Below are 21,222 nucleotides of genomic sequence, written 5' to 3'. Positions count from 1 at the left end.
CTTATTTTTTTATTCCCTTTGGACCCTAAGAGGTTCCTGACTTAACCTCCAAAATTACCGATAAGTTCGTATTTTTCCCAGGATTCTGACTATGTACTATACTCAAGACGAGACCCCGAAAAGTTGCACTGATAAAAAAAAACTACAGCGGACTGAGTATTGAAACTGATAGACAAAACTATGGACAAAGAAGACATAGGGAGTATGGAGCGATCCAATTGGTTGAAAATAATGGTTCCTATAGACTAAGGGAGAAAATGATGGACTAACGATTGGGTCTCTCGTGGGTTGCTGTTAGTTAGTCTATTACCTGCCTGGTTTGTCCATTGCAACTACCAGCTTCCACCAATAGGATCTCTCCGTATCTCTTTTGTCAGCTTTGTCTATAAATTTCAATAATCGACCTGCAGCCGTGGAAGCCGTACTTACGGGCTATGTGGACGGGCCGTCCGCGTTCCGGGCGCAGCATCCAGAGCAATCGAAGCTACGGCTCCAGCACCCGGAACTTTCGGCCACTGAGTTCGGAACGGACAATGTGTCTAATTTTTCCAGTGTGGCGCGGAGGAATATAGCAATTTGACAGCGAGGCTGGGAGCCCGAGAGAAGCGCCAAGACGCCGCGGCGGCGGCGGTGCTCTTGAAATCTCCGGTTCTCCGGGCGAGCCTTGATCCGTGACACGGTTAAGGATACCTGGGAGCTTGGAGATGCGACCGCGACGGCTACGGCGACGACGACGAGCGGCCAAGGAGGAGGTCGCCAGGGCCAGGGCAGGCCACCAACACCCAGCAACGTCTCAATGCCATTACACTTCACGGCGTCTCCCCCCCCCCCCCCCTCCACCGCATCGCCGTAAGTCGGAATGCGGCACTGCGCCGTCGCTTCCACTAGTCTCCCGACTCCTCTGCTCTGCCATGGTACCCCACAGAGCCGTACCGCTCAAATTTTCCAAATCAGGGTGTCTAGTTTTTTTCCAGTTTGGGAAATCCTGATTTTTCCTGATCTTTGACTGCTTGATACTGATTTCATAATTTTTCCAAATCCTGAATTTTTGCGGAGAAAAATTAAAATTTCTAAATATAAAAAACAGCTCGATAAAAAAAAACCGATCGGACGGCCGACTTTACTCATATCCTGATATTACGATCGATTTTTCCTCAAATCCTGGTGAAATCGGGATTAAATCCCGATTGATCTCAAATCCTAGTAGAATCGGGAAAATCGAGGAAAGTCTGGTGCTACACATCCTGCAATCTAATTTCCTTCACTATGAAGATACTCTACAAGACTGCACCGTCGCGAACGGAGATTCGTGGTTTCTCAGTATGGCCATCGACGTTATTACGCATTGACCCACCAATTATAGTCATAAATATAATTGAATTTTGGGCGGAAGTTTATAACAATTTATACTTAAAATTAATATAATTTCATACAGTATCTACCTGTAGAAAAATAATTGACCTAGGTCGCAGGAGCCGGCAACGAAGATAGGATTGAAGAGGATTAGTCACGAGCCCCTAACCTTGAGCTGTCAAATTGAAGTTCATCTCCTCAACGGAGCGGGAGATCCTATTCGTCGAAATTTTGCAGTTGGTCTTTGTGCCACAGCTTGAGCTTCATCACGAAGACCAGGCTACCCAATTGTAGAATGTCATTGTTTAAATATTAAATGGATCTTACTCAACTAGAGGGAGCCAGACCGCGTGAATTTGAATTTGAGAAAAAGAGTTTCGAAATTTCATTCATTTTGAGACTCGATGTTAGAAGTAGATTTTGACACGATATCATTAACTTGATAATTGGCTAACTTTAAGATTCCAAAATTTTAACTGGAGATTGGAGATCAGCAAATTGAATTTTGATTTTTTGTTTTCGACTCTGCAAATATACGTCCGGTGGCGAGGTATGAATGATCAATTATCGATATCTTCCCATTTGAAGCTGTGGTAAAGAATCGAATAATAAGGGACTCTTTACGAAAACCCAGTTTATCGATCATTTTCCATAGGTTTAAATGGCAGATCAATCGGTGGATCGCAAAGCTCGCCACGCCACTGTATACGTCACCAGGAGTGAATTACAGTATGCATGTGATGCCTTTTTTAATCTGTCGATGCACATGCAGTTTCTAGAGAAAAATGTTTCCTCTACCCACAGGAAGAGCAAAAAATTTAACAGGAATCGAAGCTTTGGCTGGACCTACGTGCTGCTGTGCTAAGGAAGAACGCCGTATGAACATTCGAAAGTTGCCTAAGTTCTCCGGATAAAACATGTATTTTATAGAAATGTATGCTTATTTTTCCTTGAGATTTTCAGATATTTAAGATTAAATTGCGGACAAAATTGTCTCAAAGATTTCGGGAAAAATATAGACAATTGTCCCGGTAAATTCGTTAATTATTAAGGAGATATAGCAACGTCAGAAGGCTCATACGGCGTTTTTCCTTAGAACGGCAGTGTGGTTTTGGTCATCGGAGGGTGGTAGAAGCAGGCCGGCGAACGACCCGACATTTAAATGGTGGGTTGAAAAAGGCAGGGCAGCATATATTAAAAGGGAGAAAGTCGACGGGAAGAATGAAAATGTCGAAGCCTCATCGTCATGCATTTTCCGGGCAGTGAAAGAGGCGAGGCCTAAACCATGGTCAAAGACAACACTAGACTACGACGAATCGCACACAAGAGGTCTTGCCAGATGGTGCTGAAAACCAGCCTTTTACCCCCATTTACACCCCCGAAACTTCCAAATTTCAAAACACAATCTGGCAACTTGCACACAAAATGCCTAGCGAAACGCACACACGCGGAGGGGCCATATCGAATCCTGCGCACCGGCCAGCGTGTATTCTAAAAGGCCGCGCCAAACCTGGCGGGATGAGCCGTGGATCCCTTTAGAATGCTCCTTAATCATGGCTCATCGGAGGATGCAGATACGCGGTTTTTGCATTTGTCGCGGGCGCTTCATTTCCTTTTCGCACGATCGGATCCACGACGGAGCGGACCTTCACACATACTGACATATGCAAACTCCAAGGTTGCCTAATTCTTTTATCCGCTTTGTTCTCGGCGGTGGGCGTGAGCTCTGGTGAATGGGCTCCGCGACAGCCAAAACATTGCCTTCACAAAAAAAGAACGGACGACGGTCTTCACGACCAACGGTGAGGCCTCATAATGACTTGGCGGAAAATGCTTGCCAATTTGAGAGCTAAATGGTAATTTTCTTTTGCTTGGCTTGTGTGCGCCTTTACAATGCTGCCATGCTGAGAGATAACGCGGTGCGAACATTCGGACGTTGCCGAATTTCGCAAAATATTGAGTTTTGAGAAAGGTTATGAGTACACCACTTTGAATGTTTCAGGTCTTTGAGATTGAATAGAGATTTGCACAGCAATTTTTATTGATTCATTTCAGAGTGATTAATGAACTGAGTTCGCAGAATTTTATGAAATTCACTTTTTGACATCGGAAAGTGTAGAAAAGAATTTAAGAAAGAGAGAATTTACTGCCTTTTGCAGCCCAGATGACATTTCCCATATTAACACATGCATTTTGGTATAGATTAAGTGAAAATACCTCCATTAACTGGTAAATTTAGAGACCAATGATAATCTTATGCTTATCTGATTCGATAGTTCTCAATGAGACATGATATTTATCAAATTAAATACACCTTCAAATTCTCTATTACGAATAAAAAAAAATTGCGAAGAAAACTATCCACATATTTTCCTGTGAATTTTGATTTTATCAAAGGAACTTTGGCAACGTTCTCAGAATGTTGCCATATTTGTGATATTATCTGTCTTTCTTGCACAATTCTACACGAAAATTTGCAAGATGGTATGTCAACAATGCCCGCTGCACGCGACAACGACGCATAACAACGAAACACCCTAAGACCATCACGGAGACTTAAACGCTGAGATAGGAAAGTAGAGCACAATGAGGTTCGAAAAATTAATGTTTGGCTGATCCTCTCTATCTTGGAAGTTGAAGTCTGTGCTGTCTGTTAGACGGAGTAAGGAGTCGGAGTCCTCAGCGGGCCGATTATTGAAATTGACACACAAAGCTTTAGACAAAAAAGACATACGGGATATGGAGGAATCTTGTTGGTGGAAGCGGGTGGTTGGAACGAACAAATGAGGTAGTCAAAACACTAACTAACGGCAACCTACGAGAGATTCACTAGTTTGTCCATCATTATCTCCTTTATTCTACAGGAACCACCCATCTTGACCGATAGGATCGCTCTATACTCCCTATGTCTTCTTTGTCTATCGCTTTGTCTATTAATTTCAATAATCAGTCCGCAAGACCTAAATGCATGAGTATAGAAAAGCAGAGTTCGAAATGTTTACAATCCACCCACGCAACGAGGGTTTGGTGCATGTGAAGTAGTTACTGCTCAGTGCTCGTATTCTTTAGCATTCAACGAGACGTTACTGCCTTCAATCTCTGAAAAATCCTCCATCACCAAAATCTTCAAGGAATGCGACAGCTGATATGGGCCGAGCTAATAGGATATTGGGTACATGGATGAGGCGGAAAATCTGGTGAATGGTTTCTTGTGGGCCGGAAGAAGAGGACCGGATATTCCGATTTATGTTAGTTTAATCCAAGCCGCTTTGGCTTTGGGGCCGATAATTTTAAAGTAAGGTGAATGACACGCACGGACACGGACACATTTTGAGGCTCAGTAAGTCCCCAAATAGCGTTCTGATGGTTGAACCCTACTCATCAACAGAACGGTCATGCAATGACCCCAGAATCTATGGTTGGCTAGGGTACACGATCAAAGTGACTATACTAGGGCCCACGAACGATGATCCCTGAAAAATCGGGCGAATAAACGCATGGACCATGTAAATGACAACGCTGCAGGGTCGAGCACGCACATCGACGAGACCGGGTATTGTGAACGCGAAAAGCTATTGTATGCGGACTGCTGCTATTCTACCCCTATCTTCAGGTCAAAATTCTTCATAGGAAGCCCTTTCGTAAAAGATCAATTTCTTGTAATTTTGCCCCAATCTCTTCGTCCATTACATGGTTGGATTGCTCGTAAAATTCTGAGCTAAATCATATATAATTGTTATATACAATTTTTATTTTTTCCTTCTTTTTCCTTTTTGAAGCGAAGTCCAATTTTTATTTATAACATCGTATCTCGAACTGTAACTTTGCTGCTATTTGACCGATTTTTATAAACGAGGCCTCTTTTTACTCGTGTTTTAAAGGAGAGTAACGAAACACTTGCTAAAAAAATGTTAAACAACTTTCAACAAATTTTGGTTTTTTCTAGCGGGAGGGTGAAATTGTAAATTACGCGTAAGTAATTAGGGTTCGATTGTGGCTCGGCTCGGCATTGTCCCCGAACTCGAGAATCGGTTCGGGCCGGGGTGTCGCTGTTGCCAGTGTTTGCAAGAAATACCCGCGGCTCAGGGATCATCGTTCGTGGGCCCTAGTATAGATGCTATTCTATGACGCACATTTTCACAGAGAATTCTTTCTTACACAGGAATTCAATCTTACAATTAGTTAGATTTGACTATTTGCACAACCATTTCACACAATGTCTGATAGGACTATTGGCAGGGTTGCCACCAAATCTAGAAAATGGAATTTCCCCGACATTTCCCTGATTTCTCAGACATTTTTCGGTGAAATTCCTTGACAACTGAAGATATGCCAGGTGGTCAAAAAGACATAATTAGAAATAGTTTTCGGGCAAATTTGTTGTTCGAAACGTCAAACCCATTCTAGAAAGCAATAAAGGTGCTTACCAATTTTTCCCTGACATTTCCAGGTTTTCCCTCCCTGATTTTTGAAAAGTCCCTAACGACAAACCCATCCTAGAAAGCGAGTAAAAGTGCTTATCAATTTTTCCCCGACATTTCCGTCATTCTGCTGGACATTTCCAGGTTCTCTCCCTGATATTTACAAGTTTTCCTTGACTTTTAAAAACTCCCTGATTGTTGCAACTCTGTATCAGCCTGCGGCACGTACATTTTCCCCGATTTCCGTCACCGCAGCAACTTCGCACGGTGGACACGGACTGAAACCCACAACCTGAAACCGACCCCCGCTCGTGTCAGCTTCGCGTTTGGAGTTGGCTACTCCCTCACGCCCGAGTGCCCCTCTCCCTCCCCCTCACGCCGCCCCCGAGGCTCCCTGGTTCCGCGCTCGGATTTTGCCAGCGCGACCCTGCCCGTCCCCGCGGCCCCTTGGAACCCCCCCCCCCCCCCCGGCCGTGGCGTTACACTGCACTGCCGATCAGCGTTGGCGGCTCCCCCCCCCCCCACCATCCGCCCGCTCGCAGTGATTCCCTTCGATCGGAGCCGGCGCACAGGTTCATTGTACTGATTCTCGCCTCGGCTCGACCGCGAGCCACTAGGACGGGGGATGAGCGACGGGGGGGGGGGGGGGGGGGGCGCAGCTCGCCGTGACCGCACCACAACGGGCACCACCGGGATCAGCTCCGAGCTTCGGCTTCGAGGCGGCCAGCCCGATACATCCGATGTAGGGGAAAAACCTTTCTCTTTCTCAATGCTACAAAAGGTACCTCTCGGCCGCACTGGGGTAAAACGCCGTTTATCAGCGTTGCTACCGTGCTAAGGAAATACAACGTACGAGCCTTCAGACAGTGCTGAATTTCCTTCGAGAATAGGAATTTTCACGGAAATCTGTCAACATTTTGTGGCAAAAATGAAAATCCGAGAAAAGCCTTCGTTTCTCTCTCGAAAGGACGTAAATGCATTTCAGTGTCGACAAATTCCCACACTTAGCATTGCGCATTTTTACGAGGAAAATCTTCGACATTTCTCACTGAAAATTTCACCGATTTTTCCTCCTATCCCACGCCAAAATCAAAAAAATTTTAGACAACAATTTCTCACGTGCATTTTTTTTTTGTGAAAAATCGAAGTTTTTAGTCAATGTTGCAACCTTGACGCACGGGGAACTACGAAGTGTTTGCAGATTTCCCTAAATATTCATATTTTACGGAGCACTGGAAAAAAACACATTGGATCTAGAGTCCAGACTCTTGAAAGCATTGACAAGAAAAAGGACTCTTGATTCAATCAGAGTTAAGCTTAAATCTAAAGGAAATCCGCTCACATTAAGAGCTTAGTTCTTGATTTGAGCTTAAATCTGATTGAATCAAGAGTATTTTATCTTGTCGATGTTTTTAAGAGTCTGGACTCTAGATCCAATGTGTTTTTTTTTCCAGTGCTCGGTAAAATATGAATATTTAGGGAAATATGCAAACACTTCGTAGTTCCCCGTGCGAACGAGCGTGACACCATTCCAAGGTTGCAACATTGACTAAAAACTTCGATTTTCAAAAAAAAAATGCACGTGAGAAATTGTTGTCTAAATTTTTTTTGATTTTGGCGTGGGATAGGAGGAAAAACCAGTGAAATTTTCAATGAGAAATGTCAAAGATTTTCCTCGTAAAAATGCGCAATGCTAAGTGTAGGAATTTGGCGACACTGAAATGCATTTACGTTCTTTCGTGAGAGAAACGAAGACTTTTCTCGGATTTTCGGTGGAGTTTCGTTCACGATCAAATGTAAATCATAAATTATCGGAGGAGCTTCTAGCCATTTATAGCAAAAAATCTGAGGAGCGAAAATCTCTTGAACAGTACTTCTAGACGAGTAAGTTTTGACCGGATTTCAGAACAGTTCCCACCCGTCAAGGCGAGCAAGAAGCTTAGTGCGAGGTTGAAGATGTTTCCTTCTCTTGTTTAATTGTTTTGACAGCCGTACAAAACAACGCTCAAGAGCGTATAGGCAAGTTATGATTCAAATTGGAAGTCTTCAGTTTAGCCAGCTTTCCACCAAATTTAACCCCAATTTCTAACAATGCAAGCTAGAAAAAAATAAGCTTTTACATCACACCCTTAGATAGTCTATCTCTCCCCTCTCCCGGTGTTAAACGTTAATTAGCGCCTGCAAGACTGAAGGAATACCTCACGCATTGCGCCAAACGGTGCGGTCGGCGCACAGCCCACATCAGCGCCTACAAGACTGCATGAATACTTCTCGCATTGCGCCAAACGCAGCGCAGTCGGTTGGTTGGCCTGAAACGCATATTTTAGCGCGTACACTAGAAAAAAACACTTTGGATTTAGAGTCCAGACTCTTGAAAACATTGACAAGAAAAAATACTCTTGATTCAATCAGGTTAAGCTCAAATCTAAAGGAAATCCGCTCAAATTAAGAGACTTGGTTCTTGATTTAAGCTTAAAATTGTCAATGTTTTTAAGAGTCTGGACTCTAGATCCAATGTGTTTTTTTTTTCCAGCGCTCCCTTCCTCCCAAAAAAAATACATTTCGTACCCACGAAGTTCCCGCTAGCTCTAATCTAGCACTGGGCACTCCCTCAAGGCACATGTCCATCGTGACCATCCGTAACTCTAACTGCCCGGGTCAATAGGGCGTCAGCGTAGAGGAGGCTTCTCTCTTCTCGGCAGCCTTTTATTCTCACTCTTTTGTCCTGTTCCAATACGGTCCCCTTCCCCTCCGAACACACCGCCAGGCCACTGTCGAGCTCGGCAAGAACAGCGTATCTGAACACGGTTTCTGTCGCGAGTTCCGCGTTTCTTCATCGGCGCGCGGCGTGGCAATCCTAGACGATGACAATCCTAGACCAGAGCATCTACGCCATTAATGCACGTCCACGTAATAACAGGTTTCGTCCGGGCTGGACAAGTTTTCGCATTTTTTCGAGGCATTGTTGCCAAGTCGGGGGTTCCTCTCTTCACGGACAACGGAGACTGCCAATTTTGGAGGAAGGGATTACATTTTGCAACTAGGAACTACTATTCCTGGCTCATTTGTTTCCTAAGAGAGATGTGTGCCTCGGCGAATGAACCAGAAATGGATTGCATTTCGCAAAAAGGAACCAGAGGAATTGCAATGATGCTTAGATTGTGCATTTTCATAATTTGCAATGAAATTACGGAAACTATGAAAAATTATGAAATTTACATGGTAATTTTTGTCCTAAATTTACAGTTTTTAGCGAGTAAAATAGAAACTGTTTAGGGATAATCAGGTTTTTCTTCCAAGACAAAAGAAGCTGCACAATCTTAGCAACATTGCAATGCTCCTGGTTCCTTTTTGCAAAATGCAATCCAAATAGCAGTTCCTAATTGCAGAATACAGTCCAAACATAGTCATGCGCTCAAGAGAGGTGGAAGCACTCGTGAAGTCCCGCAAAACACATTCCGCATTGCAGATTTTACGGAACGCCGCGCCGCAGAACTTAATCTTAGAAAATGAATTGAGGAACTACTCAAAAATCGAAAAATCCTTTATAGGCGGAAATATTCGCGATTTTTCCTACGAATTTGTGAAAAACGTACGTAACTACGCATTATGAAGTACATATCGACGGTGAAACTACCAAACCACGTATCTCGGTTTGCGACGTCGCAGATTCCTGTCATACTTTATTTTTTAAATAGAAAAACTACTTAACGTCTAGTCTTGAAAATTTCTGTGATTTTTCCTCTTCGTGCGGAGAAAACTCTGTGAAAATTTCAAGGAATGATATTGATTTGGTCTCCTTCAAAAAAATAAAATGCGAGCGTAGATTTTTAAACACCGCAAACGAGATACGTGGTTTGGTAGTTTCACCGTCGATATCTCAAAATTAAGGGACAAATATTCGCAACTTTCTTTCACATATATTTTTCCGGGAGTTTGCATCATTTGAATGTTCATGCGGCAATTTCCCTGAGCATAGGTATTCGACTGACTGTGAGTGGTAAGATTGAAGTTCATAATTTTCGATAAATCGATGGATCTGCGAGTTAACGCTATGGAAACAGATCGATGAACAGGGTGTTTGCAACGGACACCTTAATGATCGAATCTTTACCAAAATTTCAAATGGGGAATATCGATAAGCGATCATTCGCGCCTCGCCACTGGGTGAAAGACTTCTATCGAAAGAAGCTCACGTGAATCGACCGAAAGAGAAAAACGTGCGCGGGACAGGACTCGTTCAGTGGCGTGGCGTGAATCGCGATATATCGATTGTTATGCCATTTAAACCTATGAAAAAAGATCGATTATCAGGGTGTTCGCAGCGAACACCTTAGTAATCGATTCTTTACCATAGTTTCAAATGGCGAGATATCGATAATCGATTATTCACGCCACGCCACTGGACTCGTTGGTCAAATAGCCACACACGAATCGGTAAATAGAGGAGTACTGCCGTGCTATGAAAAACGACGTATGACAATTCGAATGTTGCCAAATTTCCCGGGAAAGTGATGAATATATTCTCTCATCAGACTTTTTGAATCAAATTAACCTATTTTGGCAAAAAGGAACCAAACCACATCAGCCATTGCCAAATTTAACTGAGCGATTTAATTTTTTACAAGAGAACATCTCTGCGGACTCCTTTGAAAATGGACCACTAGACAAGGTACGAATTTCAGCATTCTGATACATGTTTCTTTATCAAAATTGCACGTAAAACACGATACGCACAACGAAAATTACCAAAATCAACTCCTGACGAAGATATTTAATGATTTTTGATGCGTGAATTCAAACCACCCGCTCATGAAAACTCAATGCTCTACGTGATTCACATCGCGCGCTAAATGTTTATCATGACAGTCTCTGCGATGTAAAAATCCTCAACCTCAATCTTGACTATTTGGCTCAGCTATAGCAACTTACTAATAGTTTGAACAACACATGGTGGAAAATGAACATTGCTCGATTGAGAAGCTTGCTGAAACCATTGTAGTGCGCGATTTGACTCACGTAGAGCTTTGAGTTTCTTGTGAGCGGGCAGTTCAAATTCCTCGTAACCAATGTGAAATAAAAACGTTAATATCTTCGTTAGGAGTTGATTTCGGTAATTTTCGTAGTGTGAATCGGGTTCTACGTGAAATTCTGGTTAAGAAACATGTATCAGAATGCTTAAATTCGTACCTTGTCTAGTGGTCCATTGAGAGAAACTTGCTTCGTACTGTGCAGAAAATTAACTGGAATCTGCACAATCGTTTTCATGAAAATAATCAAATTGCCTGATTAAATTTGGAAACAGCTAATGTGACTTGGTTCCTTTCTGCTTAACGCTGTCCAAATTAGGAGCGCAATCGTCCGAAAAATCGGATTAGAAATAACTCTTATTGAAGGCAATATGGCAACATCTGAAGGTTCATACGGCGTTCTTTCTTACGATGGCAGGGTACCTTATCATCGCTACGCCTCGAGCAGACATGCTCCATTTTAATCTTCATCGAGATGCACAGATTATTTTCATATCTGCAGTCGCTAAAAGTGGCCGCTCATTAGAGCCCATTTATGCACGCGATTTTTGTCGCCGTGTCGCCGGCTACAACGGATCGCGCGATTTCAAACTACACGGGAGGCTATGGAGCCGTTTATGCGCGCGACAGCAAATCGCGGCGGCAAAACTGCCGCGGCGATTTCTAGATCATGTCGCTTGTAGTTAGAAACCGCCCGGCGATTTCCTGCCGCCCGCGGTTTGTAACTACACGGAGTCATATGAGCGCATTTATGCGCGCGACAAATTTCGGCGACCGCCGCTTGGAATTGAACTTCTTGAGCACGTGTTTTGGACCTTTTGCGCTCCAAAAAAACGGTGTCGCGGCGGCAGAAAAAAGGTGCCGCGGCGACAAAAATATGGATCGCGCGATTCCAAAAAATGTCGCGGCGACAACTGCCGCCGGCGACACGGCGACACAAATCGCGTGCATAAATGGGCTCTAAAGCAAAGCATCAAATGGCATAACTGTTCAGTTGCCAATGTCACAAAAAGTATCCATTATAATGAAAACATTAACAGGAAAAATAATTGCTGCATGCAAAAATCGAAGTCTCTCTATCGGCGATAAGGCAGCTAATAGGCATCTAACTGAAATGAAAATAAAGCGGCTTCGGAGCAAATCCAATTTTCCATCGAATAAATCTGACAAATCGACGTTTAAAATGCATAAATGCATATCTCGATCGCGGTGTTTCGAAATCTCCGCTACTCTTTCATTTTTAAAAGGAGATCGAACCAACATCATGGCTTAAAATTTTCATGTTCTTTAGAAAGAAAAGAAAAATCGATAAAATTTTCAAAAAATTCGATGAAAAATGGCAACATCCATATTGAAAGAGACATTACCACTGTTTGGAGGAGCGCATTGTATTTACGGAGTTTTCGGATGCTCACTATCAGCGCTTTTATCACTACCAGACGTATTACTTGAATTCCCGTAATGTAATTATTTGTGCTGGACTGGGGACCGGCTACTTTTTCGTCCACTAGCATGATAATGAAAAGGAGGTCACGATAAGCAAAGACAACGAAATAACCAGTCGAAAAGAATTGATTCAATAATTTACGAGTCCACGCCGTGTACATACGAGTCAAGTCATTATTATCTGATTCTGAGAAAGATCGGTTTAAAGTTGAAATATTGCATGTTGTTTTCGAATCGTGAAAATTATGTAACTACTGTTGCAATGTTAGGGTGTCTACAAAAACAAGATGGCCAGAAATTGGTACGTCAACAGCACTTTTATGGTGCATTCTCAAAACACTCAGTACCTCCTCGAATCCTCAACAGAAAAAGTAAGTACTTTTTCCGTACCTTCATTTGACAAAATCCGAAAAATTTCGAAAATTTAAAATTCTCGCTCGAAATAGGCCAAAAATGACGTGGACACAAAATTTGATTGGTGGCTTGGAGCTTAACTGACTGCAGAATGGATCGTATTCGAGAGTGATTCGATGTATGGTTTGGTTCCGAATAATAGAACATAATCTCAAACCGAAATTTCAAGATATTTGCCAGAAAAGCTGAAAATGGGCAATTTCACTCCTTTAGGCCAATTAGTACTCATACGAATCAAAAATCTATCACAAAAAAAAACCGTTTCGTCAGATTGCTCAATTGACTTATGAAGCTATGTTTATGTTTTGAACCAATCGATATCGATTTACAATCTCACCCGTTTGATGTATCGAATACGATCTATTGCGATCTTGAGGGCAAACACTACGCCCGGCAAATTCGGGTGAGGTGACCGGGAGAGATGGTGTAGAAGAGACAATTAAAAGGGCAATCAATGATTAGCCTCTTGGACTGGACAAGGGCTCTTGAGGAAGTATCCATGATGGTCGGAAATACTTGAACACTTAAGACTTGAGGATGCAGGGGAAACCCTCGAAGGGTGGCAAGATTGACAAGGTGTTGTGGTTAACGAGCATCAAACGCCGAGGCCAATCCAGGGAAAACCAAACCGATTCCCCGCTTGATAGCTTCTCAGTAACCTTCCATGTTGCCAAGCTATTCTCCCGCGCTAGGGAAGAACGCCGTATGAACCTTGAGTCGTTGCCAAATTTCTTTTGATAAAACATGAGGCTCTAGTTAAAACATAGTTTGATAAAACATGAAGTTCCTTTTGAATAAAAGTTATACCTAGATATCTCTCCTTGAAATTTTCAAGAAATTTAGATGAAAGTGTGAACAAAATTATGTGAAACATTGGAGGAATAATATTCTTTTACCAGGGAATTCAACTTTCATCGAAGGAAATTCGGGAACGCCAAAAGGTTCATACGGCGTTTTTCGATGCCACGGCAGTACAGCCATTGATTTGTGTTGTCGCGCGGTTTTCCATCCGCGAGGATTCATTTAGAACGGCATGGAAGTTTGACAGCGGAACCTCCGAATTTCCAACGTACTCAACGAAGATTAAATATGCGACGCGACAAAGCATTCTTAACAGATTCAGGAGTTTAAACCCAACAAAATTTTCAGTGGCGGATCCACCGTACTGACAACATTGTTTTTCTTCATTTAAATCTATGCAAATGTATCGATTCTTGGAGGGGCCAGGTGCTCCACCAAGAATCGATTATTTAACATAGGTTTAAACGGAGGGAATCCGGTGTTGCCAAATTGCTGGATCCGCCTCTGGCAATTTCAAAGGGAAGCACAACATCGGGACTGACCAGGGAATTCCTTTACCGCGGCTGGCGCCAGACTGCGCTCTGTCCTCATCGGCAGAAACAGCGTACCTGCGTACCTACAAAAGGTATTAATTGGATTTACGTGGTTCTATTCGGCTAGAGGAACAACGGGGCCGTCCCCACACTTTACTGGAAATCAACCGTGTGCATGTGTACTGCCGTGCTGAGAAAGATCGCCATATGAACCTTCAAACGTTGCCAAATTTCCTTCGAAAAATACTTGATTTACAGAGAAAATTGAGAATATTTTCCCCCAACATTTTCAAACAAATTCTTACGCAATTTAATCTAATATATCTGAAAATTTTAAAGAAAATATGCATGAATGTCGTCAAAAATACTTGTTTTATCATGGGAAATTTGACAACTCTCGAATGTTCATACGGCGTTTTTCTTTAGCACGGCAGTGAATGATACCGTGCCATGGAAAAACGTCGAAGGAACATTTGGACTACATTTTGCAATTTGAACTATAAATTCCGGTCCGGTTTAAAAACAACGCATTTCCATAAGTTTCTTACGCACATAAGTGTTTTTTTTCGGATGAGTCAGAATTTATAGCTCCAAATCGCAAAATGCAGTCCATTTGGAAGTTGCCTAATTTACCTCGGTAAAATATAACCTTTTTTTAAGACGACCGACTAATACTATTCCTTGGAACTGCCAGATGCTTTAGATCATATCGTGAAGCAACTTCAACATTGGAGGGAAAACATTCACCATTCTCACAGAAAATTCGCATTTTATTAGAGAGTGTTTGGCAACGCTGGAAGTCTCATATGTCGTTCTTCCTTGTCACGACAGTGTGGGGTTCCCAAAGGTCTTATAACGCGGTTGTTTCTAAGAACGGGCTCTGCTCGCATCCGTATTGAAATGAAGCGGGAGTCAACGGCAAGGACCAAGAGACATGCAAATGTCTGCAACGAAACCGTTGCGTTGAACTCATCGAAAATCACTTGGGTGGCCATTCTGAATCGGAAAATGAGGCCAAGTAGTTTTCACGGGTGACGTTTCCCGACCTTAAGGAAGAAACCGGAAAATATTAATAGCAGAACGATCCATCATTTTCACCAACTTTGACGTGTGTCACAGGACCGTGGCGGATTTGAATATAGGCGTGCTCGCAGAGTCCATCTACATGCAAAATTTGTCCGGTCGCGCATTGCGCGTTAAATCTGGACTGATAATTCTCATTCGCTCCTGCCGCGTTATTCAAAAACGTCCTAGGCGACAATCCGAGGGAAATGCGATTCAAGTATCGAAAAAAATCAAAATCAAAATATGACACCATTGTCTGGATGAGTATCTCGCCAACAAATTGTCTTCCGCCATGCTCAAAATTTTGATGTAAACCGAAGTTGAGACTGTTAGAAAAACATTCTTTCTGCCGCGCCCGAGATTCAAAATCACCGGAATAAAATGCGACCTTATTCTTTCAATTGGTACTAAAATTGACTACGCCCTTGCGGATTACAGCTGAAGTGGAATGCGTGGGGCGTTTTACCGCTAGAAAAAGCTCGAATTCCGATTTTTTTCACACTGTATAAAACAATTTAACTCTTCTCAGAAGTTTTTCTCCGTGATCTAGGATTTCTACCTCTGCAGGAGAACAAGAGTAAAAAAATTTAAGCTGCCATTATCATCTTTCTTCATTAAATTTTAATGCATGAAAATTTGTTCCTTCTGAATCTTCAGAGTTTCAAGGCAAATTAGTCTGGTGGAACAGACAATTCCCTGGAAAAGTGGAAAATCGTCCAAAACTTTGTCAAAGAAAAGTGGAATAGATAGAAAACCTAAAGCAGAAGACCGGCATCATTTACACATTCATACTTTTAAATGCGGCGATGGTCGTCATCGCTTCGGCTAAAAAGACGTCACTAATAAATTACAAAATCGTGTTTGGCAGTTGGACCAGTGATTTTCTTGAACAGAAAGAGTCGTGCTTGAATAAAACGGCGTTAGCATCGAGACGCCCTTAAATTTTCTATGAAAAATGTCGATATCATACTATAAAACTTGCAAATTGTTTTCCCCAAATTTTCGGGGAATTTTCCGCAATTTCATCTACTTAGTGATCGAATTGTCTATTTTTTAATGGTCCATCGGCCACTTCCCTAAAAATGAAACATTTTATCGATAAAAAGCGGAAAATAATCAAATACTCATGCAACGTTTTTCCTTGGCACAGTGGAAAACGAGATGTGATCAACGCTAGCATGAATTTGGTTCCTCTCTTCTAAATACTCATCTGCTCTCTCCCTACTTCCAATCGTACTTACTTAAACCGCGTTTAGCAGAAAGGAACCAAGCTATTCAGCTACTCAGCTTTCAGCTATTACCAAATTCAACCGAGAATTTTTTTTTTTGTTCAAGAGAGAACGCTTGTGCAGATGTTGTTGAGAATTTCAAGGACTTTGCTTCGTTTTTCGCAGAAAATTCACCGAAATTTGCAAAAAAAAATTCTACACAACCATATATGAAATTAATTTGCTCAATTAAATTTGAGAATAGCTGCTGTGGCTAGGTTCCTTTCTACTTAACGCAGTCCACTTGTGACTTGTAACTGGAAGGTTAAAACGCCTGTGCACAGCGTCCGCTATAAAATGTTGCAGCGAAGTTTTCATACCGGAAAGCTAATTAGATTCGGTGAAAATGACCGCAGCAACTGCTTTCGTTGAGCAAAGAAAGAACGAAAACTAACTGCAAATGCATATATGTTGCAGTGTACGCGTACCGAAAGCCGGTTCTACCACCTACTGTCTTGTAGGTTTGACCTCGTGGTTGAAGAAACTAGCGACATGTTTGCGGTTCTCACAACGATTGACGATCACTTAAAATTAGCTTCTGACGATATTTTCCACTACCGTACTTACAGCAGCCTGATTGTTGAAACTTGGACTGGCTATGTCGGCAAGATAAGACAAGACATGGCCCTATCTGCGCCGTGTAATATAACGTTTTTCGATTCTAGTCGTGCCGACATTTTCAACAATCTGGCTGCTGCGCAATGAAAAATGGAAGAAAAGTGCATATTGATGCGGTGGGAGGAGAGAGGGGGGGGGGGGCGAAAAAGTTACAGAAAAGTCGCGCTAAGGATGCCGCACAGTGGTTCGAGTCGATTAGAGAGGTCGGACATGAAATTTTCAACTAAAACTGCAAATTTTAATGTTCATTTCGTTACATTTTAATTTTCAAAGAATGCTTACAGAAGAAAATTTCACGAGGAAGGCAATGGAGCCACTTTTGGACCCTCAAGGTTTTGTGTAAACGGAGTTATAAGCGTTTAAAAGTTTCCAAATTTTGTCCGACCTTTCCTATTAACCCGATCCACTGTGTGCCGGAGTGTCGCCGACGAAACGCGTCCGCCTATCATAAAAATCTACGCGCAGATGAGTATAAAAAATACGCTCTTTGAACTATCGTTTGTGCGGTTCTCTGACAATTTTTTCGAATTTTGCCAACTCGTTAACATCCCTGACAACTGTATGATGTTTTTCATTTGGGTTTGGTTAGTGGTTCAGGTCAAACGGGTGTGGGAAAAGGGTCAAAAATGGAGTAAAATTAGAATCATCTGAGCTGTGTATCTCATATCAGGGATGAAAAAAGTTCTTATTGTTAGCCTTTCCATTACTCAAATTGGACCTCCCATTTGAGAAACCTGTTTTCCGCGGACATTTTAAAAACGCTAACTTTTTTTCGGCTCTATGTGTTTGAACTGCCACGATTTAGCAAAAAAAAAACATGATTATTACGGAAATTCCAAGAAAAACGCGCAATTTTTACCGCTGCAGTTCAACAACAAAAAAACAAAAAAAAGCGCTTTTCCGGTCTCCCACCTTGAAACCCCGTTTTCGGGGGTCTATCCAGAGGTGGATCCAGCATTTTGGCTACACGAATATCCTCCCTATAAACCTATGCTAAATAATCGATTATTATCGGAGCACCTGGCCCCTCCGAGAATCGATACATTTCCATAGGTTTAAGTGGAGGAAATCCGGAGTTGCCAAATTGCTGGATCAGCCAGTGGAGTCTTCCACTTTTCAGACGTGACCGATCGCGTGATCAAGAAGTTTTGGCAACCCTGCCCCATGTTCCTCCATATCTATTCTTAATCCATACGAAATAACACCATATCAGTTGGACGGACTCAAAGGGTCCTCCGCGATCTTTTCGAGGAATGGCGAGCTGGGGCCCTTTAACAGAGAGAAGGGGATGATTAATTAAAGACGTTTTGACTGAAAGGATGGAACAAAGGTGCACTTGCTTCGGACTAATGAAACATAGGTGAAGGGTGGAAAACCGGTTGCTACAACCCTCGGCACTCGCGTGACGATTCGAGGGGTGAGCGCTGGTGCCGCATGCCTTTAGTACAGATTCCTCCCCCTGCAGGGCCGAGGGTTCTTCCATTCATTCCTCGCGGAGCGACAGGTGAATAATTATCCACGATGCACTTGTCGTTCAGCGGAATTTAATGCTTACCGTGGTCAAATCAAGCGATTGTTATCCGAGAAAACAATTTTTCAGGGGATGGTATTTTAAGATGTACGTATTTATTTGCTTCAGTCGGCATAAATCTGCTAATACGAGGTCGGGTGGGTATGAACTACTTTTCTTGTAAATTAAGAGGTCGATAATTCGATCATATTTAATTTTGAGTGGCACCACTTGCTGCATGATCCTTGCGGAGAGGGGAGGAGGGGGCGCTGATTCCTTCCAGAGGATAAGTACGCCCCCTCCCCCCAAAATTGGGGGTCCATGGAACCACTAGCCTGCCGTGAAAAGCGAATGCCCCTCTCCCCTTCCTCCCAACACGGCAAAAAAAATCCAGCAATACCTAGGCTTGCGGGCTCACCCCCAAATTACAAATCGATGGTGAAACTTCAGACCACGCAACTTAGTTTGCTACGTCCTAGACTGCCTAAGAGAATTTACAAATTGTGGAAATTTAAGGAATTTTGAAGACATTTGAAAAGACTACTGGGCGTCCACAAAAATTTCGGCGATTTTTTCAATCTGCGCTAGGCAAATTCTAAAAAAATTCAAAAGGATGATGTTGATTAGTTTTCTTTGAAGAAAATGAAATAGAAGCTGAGAATTTTAAACACCGCAGACGAGAAACGGGGTTTGGCAGTTTCGCCGTCGAAATGTATGGTGGTGCCGTGATTTGTGGCGGACAATCATCCAGTTCAATAAGTTTCCTCAGCGAGTCGTGCGTCAGAGGTGTGCAAAAATGATAATTCAAAAAGATCGTCTAGAGAGCTCATTTCGTGCTGTTCCTATATAACAGCCTGTGAAAAACCGACGCGCCGCGCCGTCAACCGATGAAAAGATGGACGAAATGCCTGAAAGTGATTTACAGCTGGACTGCATTTAGCAATTCGGAACTACAATTTCTGGCTCATCTGAAAAAACACTTATGCGCACAGGGAAATCAATGGTATATACGTTGTTTTCAAACTGGGCCTGAATTTTTAGCTCCTAATAGCAAAATGTAGTCCATTTGTTTGCTTTCTCCCCACCACCTACCCTTCCTGTTAAGATTATAACTGAGAGAGAGTTCGTAATTCGGCTGACAAAATGCGATGACCGCGAGGAGCAAGCGGAGGGTAAGAAAACGCAAGGAAACTCCATGCTGAATCTAGTATTAGTTAAACCAAAAAAATTGCGTGGGACTCATTGTGGGGCCCTCGGGTGATACTCCCAAGCGCAATGAATTTTTCGCCAAGACCTCTAAAGAAGTATTCATTCGGGGGTATACGAGTATGGCGCCACGAGAGATGTCAAAATCAGAATAGGCATCAATTCGTCCCCTCTGTCACAGAACTGTCTGACATCGTGCCACTAAACGAGATGGAAGAGCAAGCCGAAGCAACGGCAACGACTGATGTTAGCTAAGCACTGACATTATAACATTACGAGGAAACATAACAAGACTCACCAGTTGCTTTATTGACGATCAAGGATAGAGGCTGATCATCTGCATGAGATGGAGACTTCTGATTCTCAAAGAGATTCTGGTGCTGCTGCAGGAGCCGGTTCTTCAGCAAGAATATCTTCGGCATCTTGAATTAATCCAATAGAGAATAGGCACAACACTGAGAATCACACACCGTTCACGGCTAAGAACATAATTTCAACCTTCTTGCTCTGACGGAAGAGCAAGGATCGGCCGGGACGCGTTGACGGTTGCTCCACAGCAACTAAAAAGTAAGTAATTAAGTACTAAAACACACAATTTAAACAATAATCAAATGCCGTGAACAATCAAGGAAACCGCGCTACGTTTATAAATACATCGAGTACGCGCAAAACCATTTCTTAGAATCATCGTTTAACAGACACGAATCACTTGGGAGGACACGATTCCACCGATCCGAGAATTTTCAATGGTGGCGTTGTCGAGTCAAGGAAAAATTCACATTCACAAATAGGGGATCACCAGTAGAGCACAATACAGTAAGAGATTCAGAAAAGCGCACTGTTTTTAGAAGCGTTTCAATGCGAAAAAGACACAAAATGAAGGAATTGAGAATAAGCTAGCGCGCGAGACTGACAACTACTCGGGCCTGCGACTGCGTTCCGTTGTGTGAGAGACCTTCAAAAGCAGGCAGGTTGATTCTACAGGTAGGGAGAATGTGGTGGGGGGTTCGGCTACGACCACATTGCCAAGATCACGGCTATCCTCGGCTCCGTGCCTGAGACATCCCAGAGGCCATTTACCATCCGAGCACTACCACCAACGCCGACGCACACACACTCTCGCGGCTGTTTACTTCGAAAACCTGTTCCTCCTGATTCTTTTCCCCTCTCTTTCGCTCGCCTTTCTTGTGATTTTCTTTCTACCCTCTGTACGCCTGCGCGCTCCCCGCTCTGCTCGCTCAACGGTGGAAGTGGATGAAATGGAAACAGCTAGCATTTTTTCAGTTTTACTTTTAGTATTATGTATCGCGTTGACGTAAGTTCACGATCTTTCGCCTCCGTTTTATTACGTTATTTCAAGGAAAAGAGCGCTAAATGAAGGAGTGTGCTAACGGCAAATATCCAATGACCTCACGACTGTGCAAGCGACATCTTCTTCACATCTTTTGATTTTCGCACAGTTGCGGATATCCACTTCCGTCTCCAACCCCGGCCCTTTTGAAGTCTTACTAAAAATCTTCGCCCGAAAAGGCAATACTGCCGTGCTAAGGAAGAACG

At 42.9% G+C, this 21,222-nt stretch overlaps 1 protein-coding gene across 3 annotated transcripts in view; it reads right to left on the bottom strand.

Annotated features, from left to right (window-relative positions):
• ovo (transcriptional regulator ovo) overlaps positions 1 to 20,653 on the bottom strand; it is a 55,273-nt gene extending 34,620 nt beyond the window's left edge. Inside the window, exon 1 of one of the 3 annotated variants that reach the window (XM_019045149.2) lies at positions 19,964 to 20,653. In XM_019045149.2, the coding sequence (XP_018900694.1) occupies positions 19,964 to 20,087 (124 nt within the window). In that variant the 5' untranslated portion in view covers positions 20,088 to 20,653. The remainder of the gene's footprint in view (positions 1 to 19,963) is intronic. The other 2 variants (XM_019045147.2, XM_019045148.2) reach the window with 2 other exon arrangements.
• Between the last annotated feature and the right edge of the window lie 569 nt (positions 20,654 to 21,222).

The sequence above is a fragment of the Bemisia tabaci genome, chromosome 2 (genome assembly GCF_918797505.1).
Source record: "Bemisia tabaci chromosome 2, PGI_BMITA_v3".
Taxonomy (NCBI): Eukaryota; Metazoa; Arthropoda; class Insecta; order Hemiptera; family Aleyrodidae; genus Bemisia; species Bemisia tabaci.
Note: the sequence above shows the minus strand (reverse complement) of the source record. Positions and strands in the feature narration are given on the sequence as shown.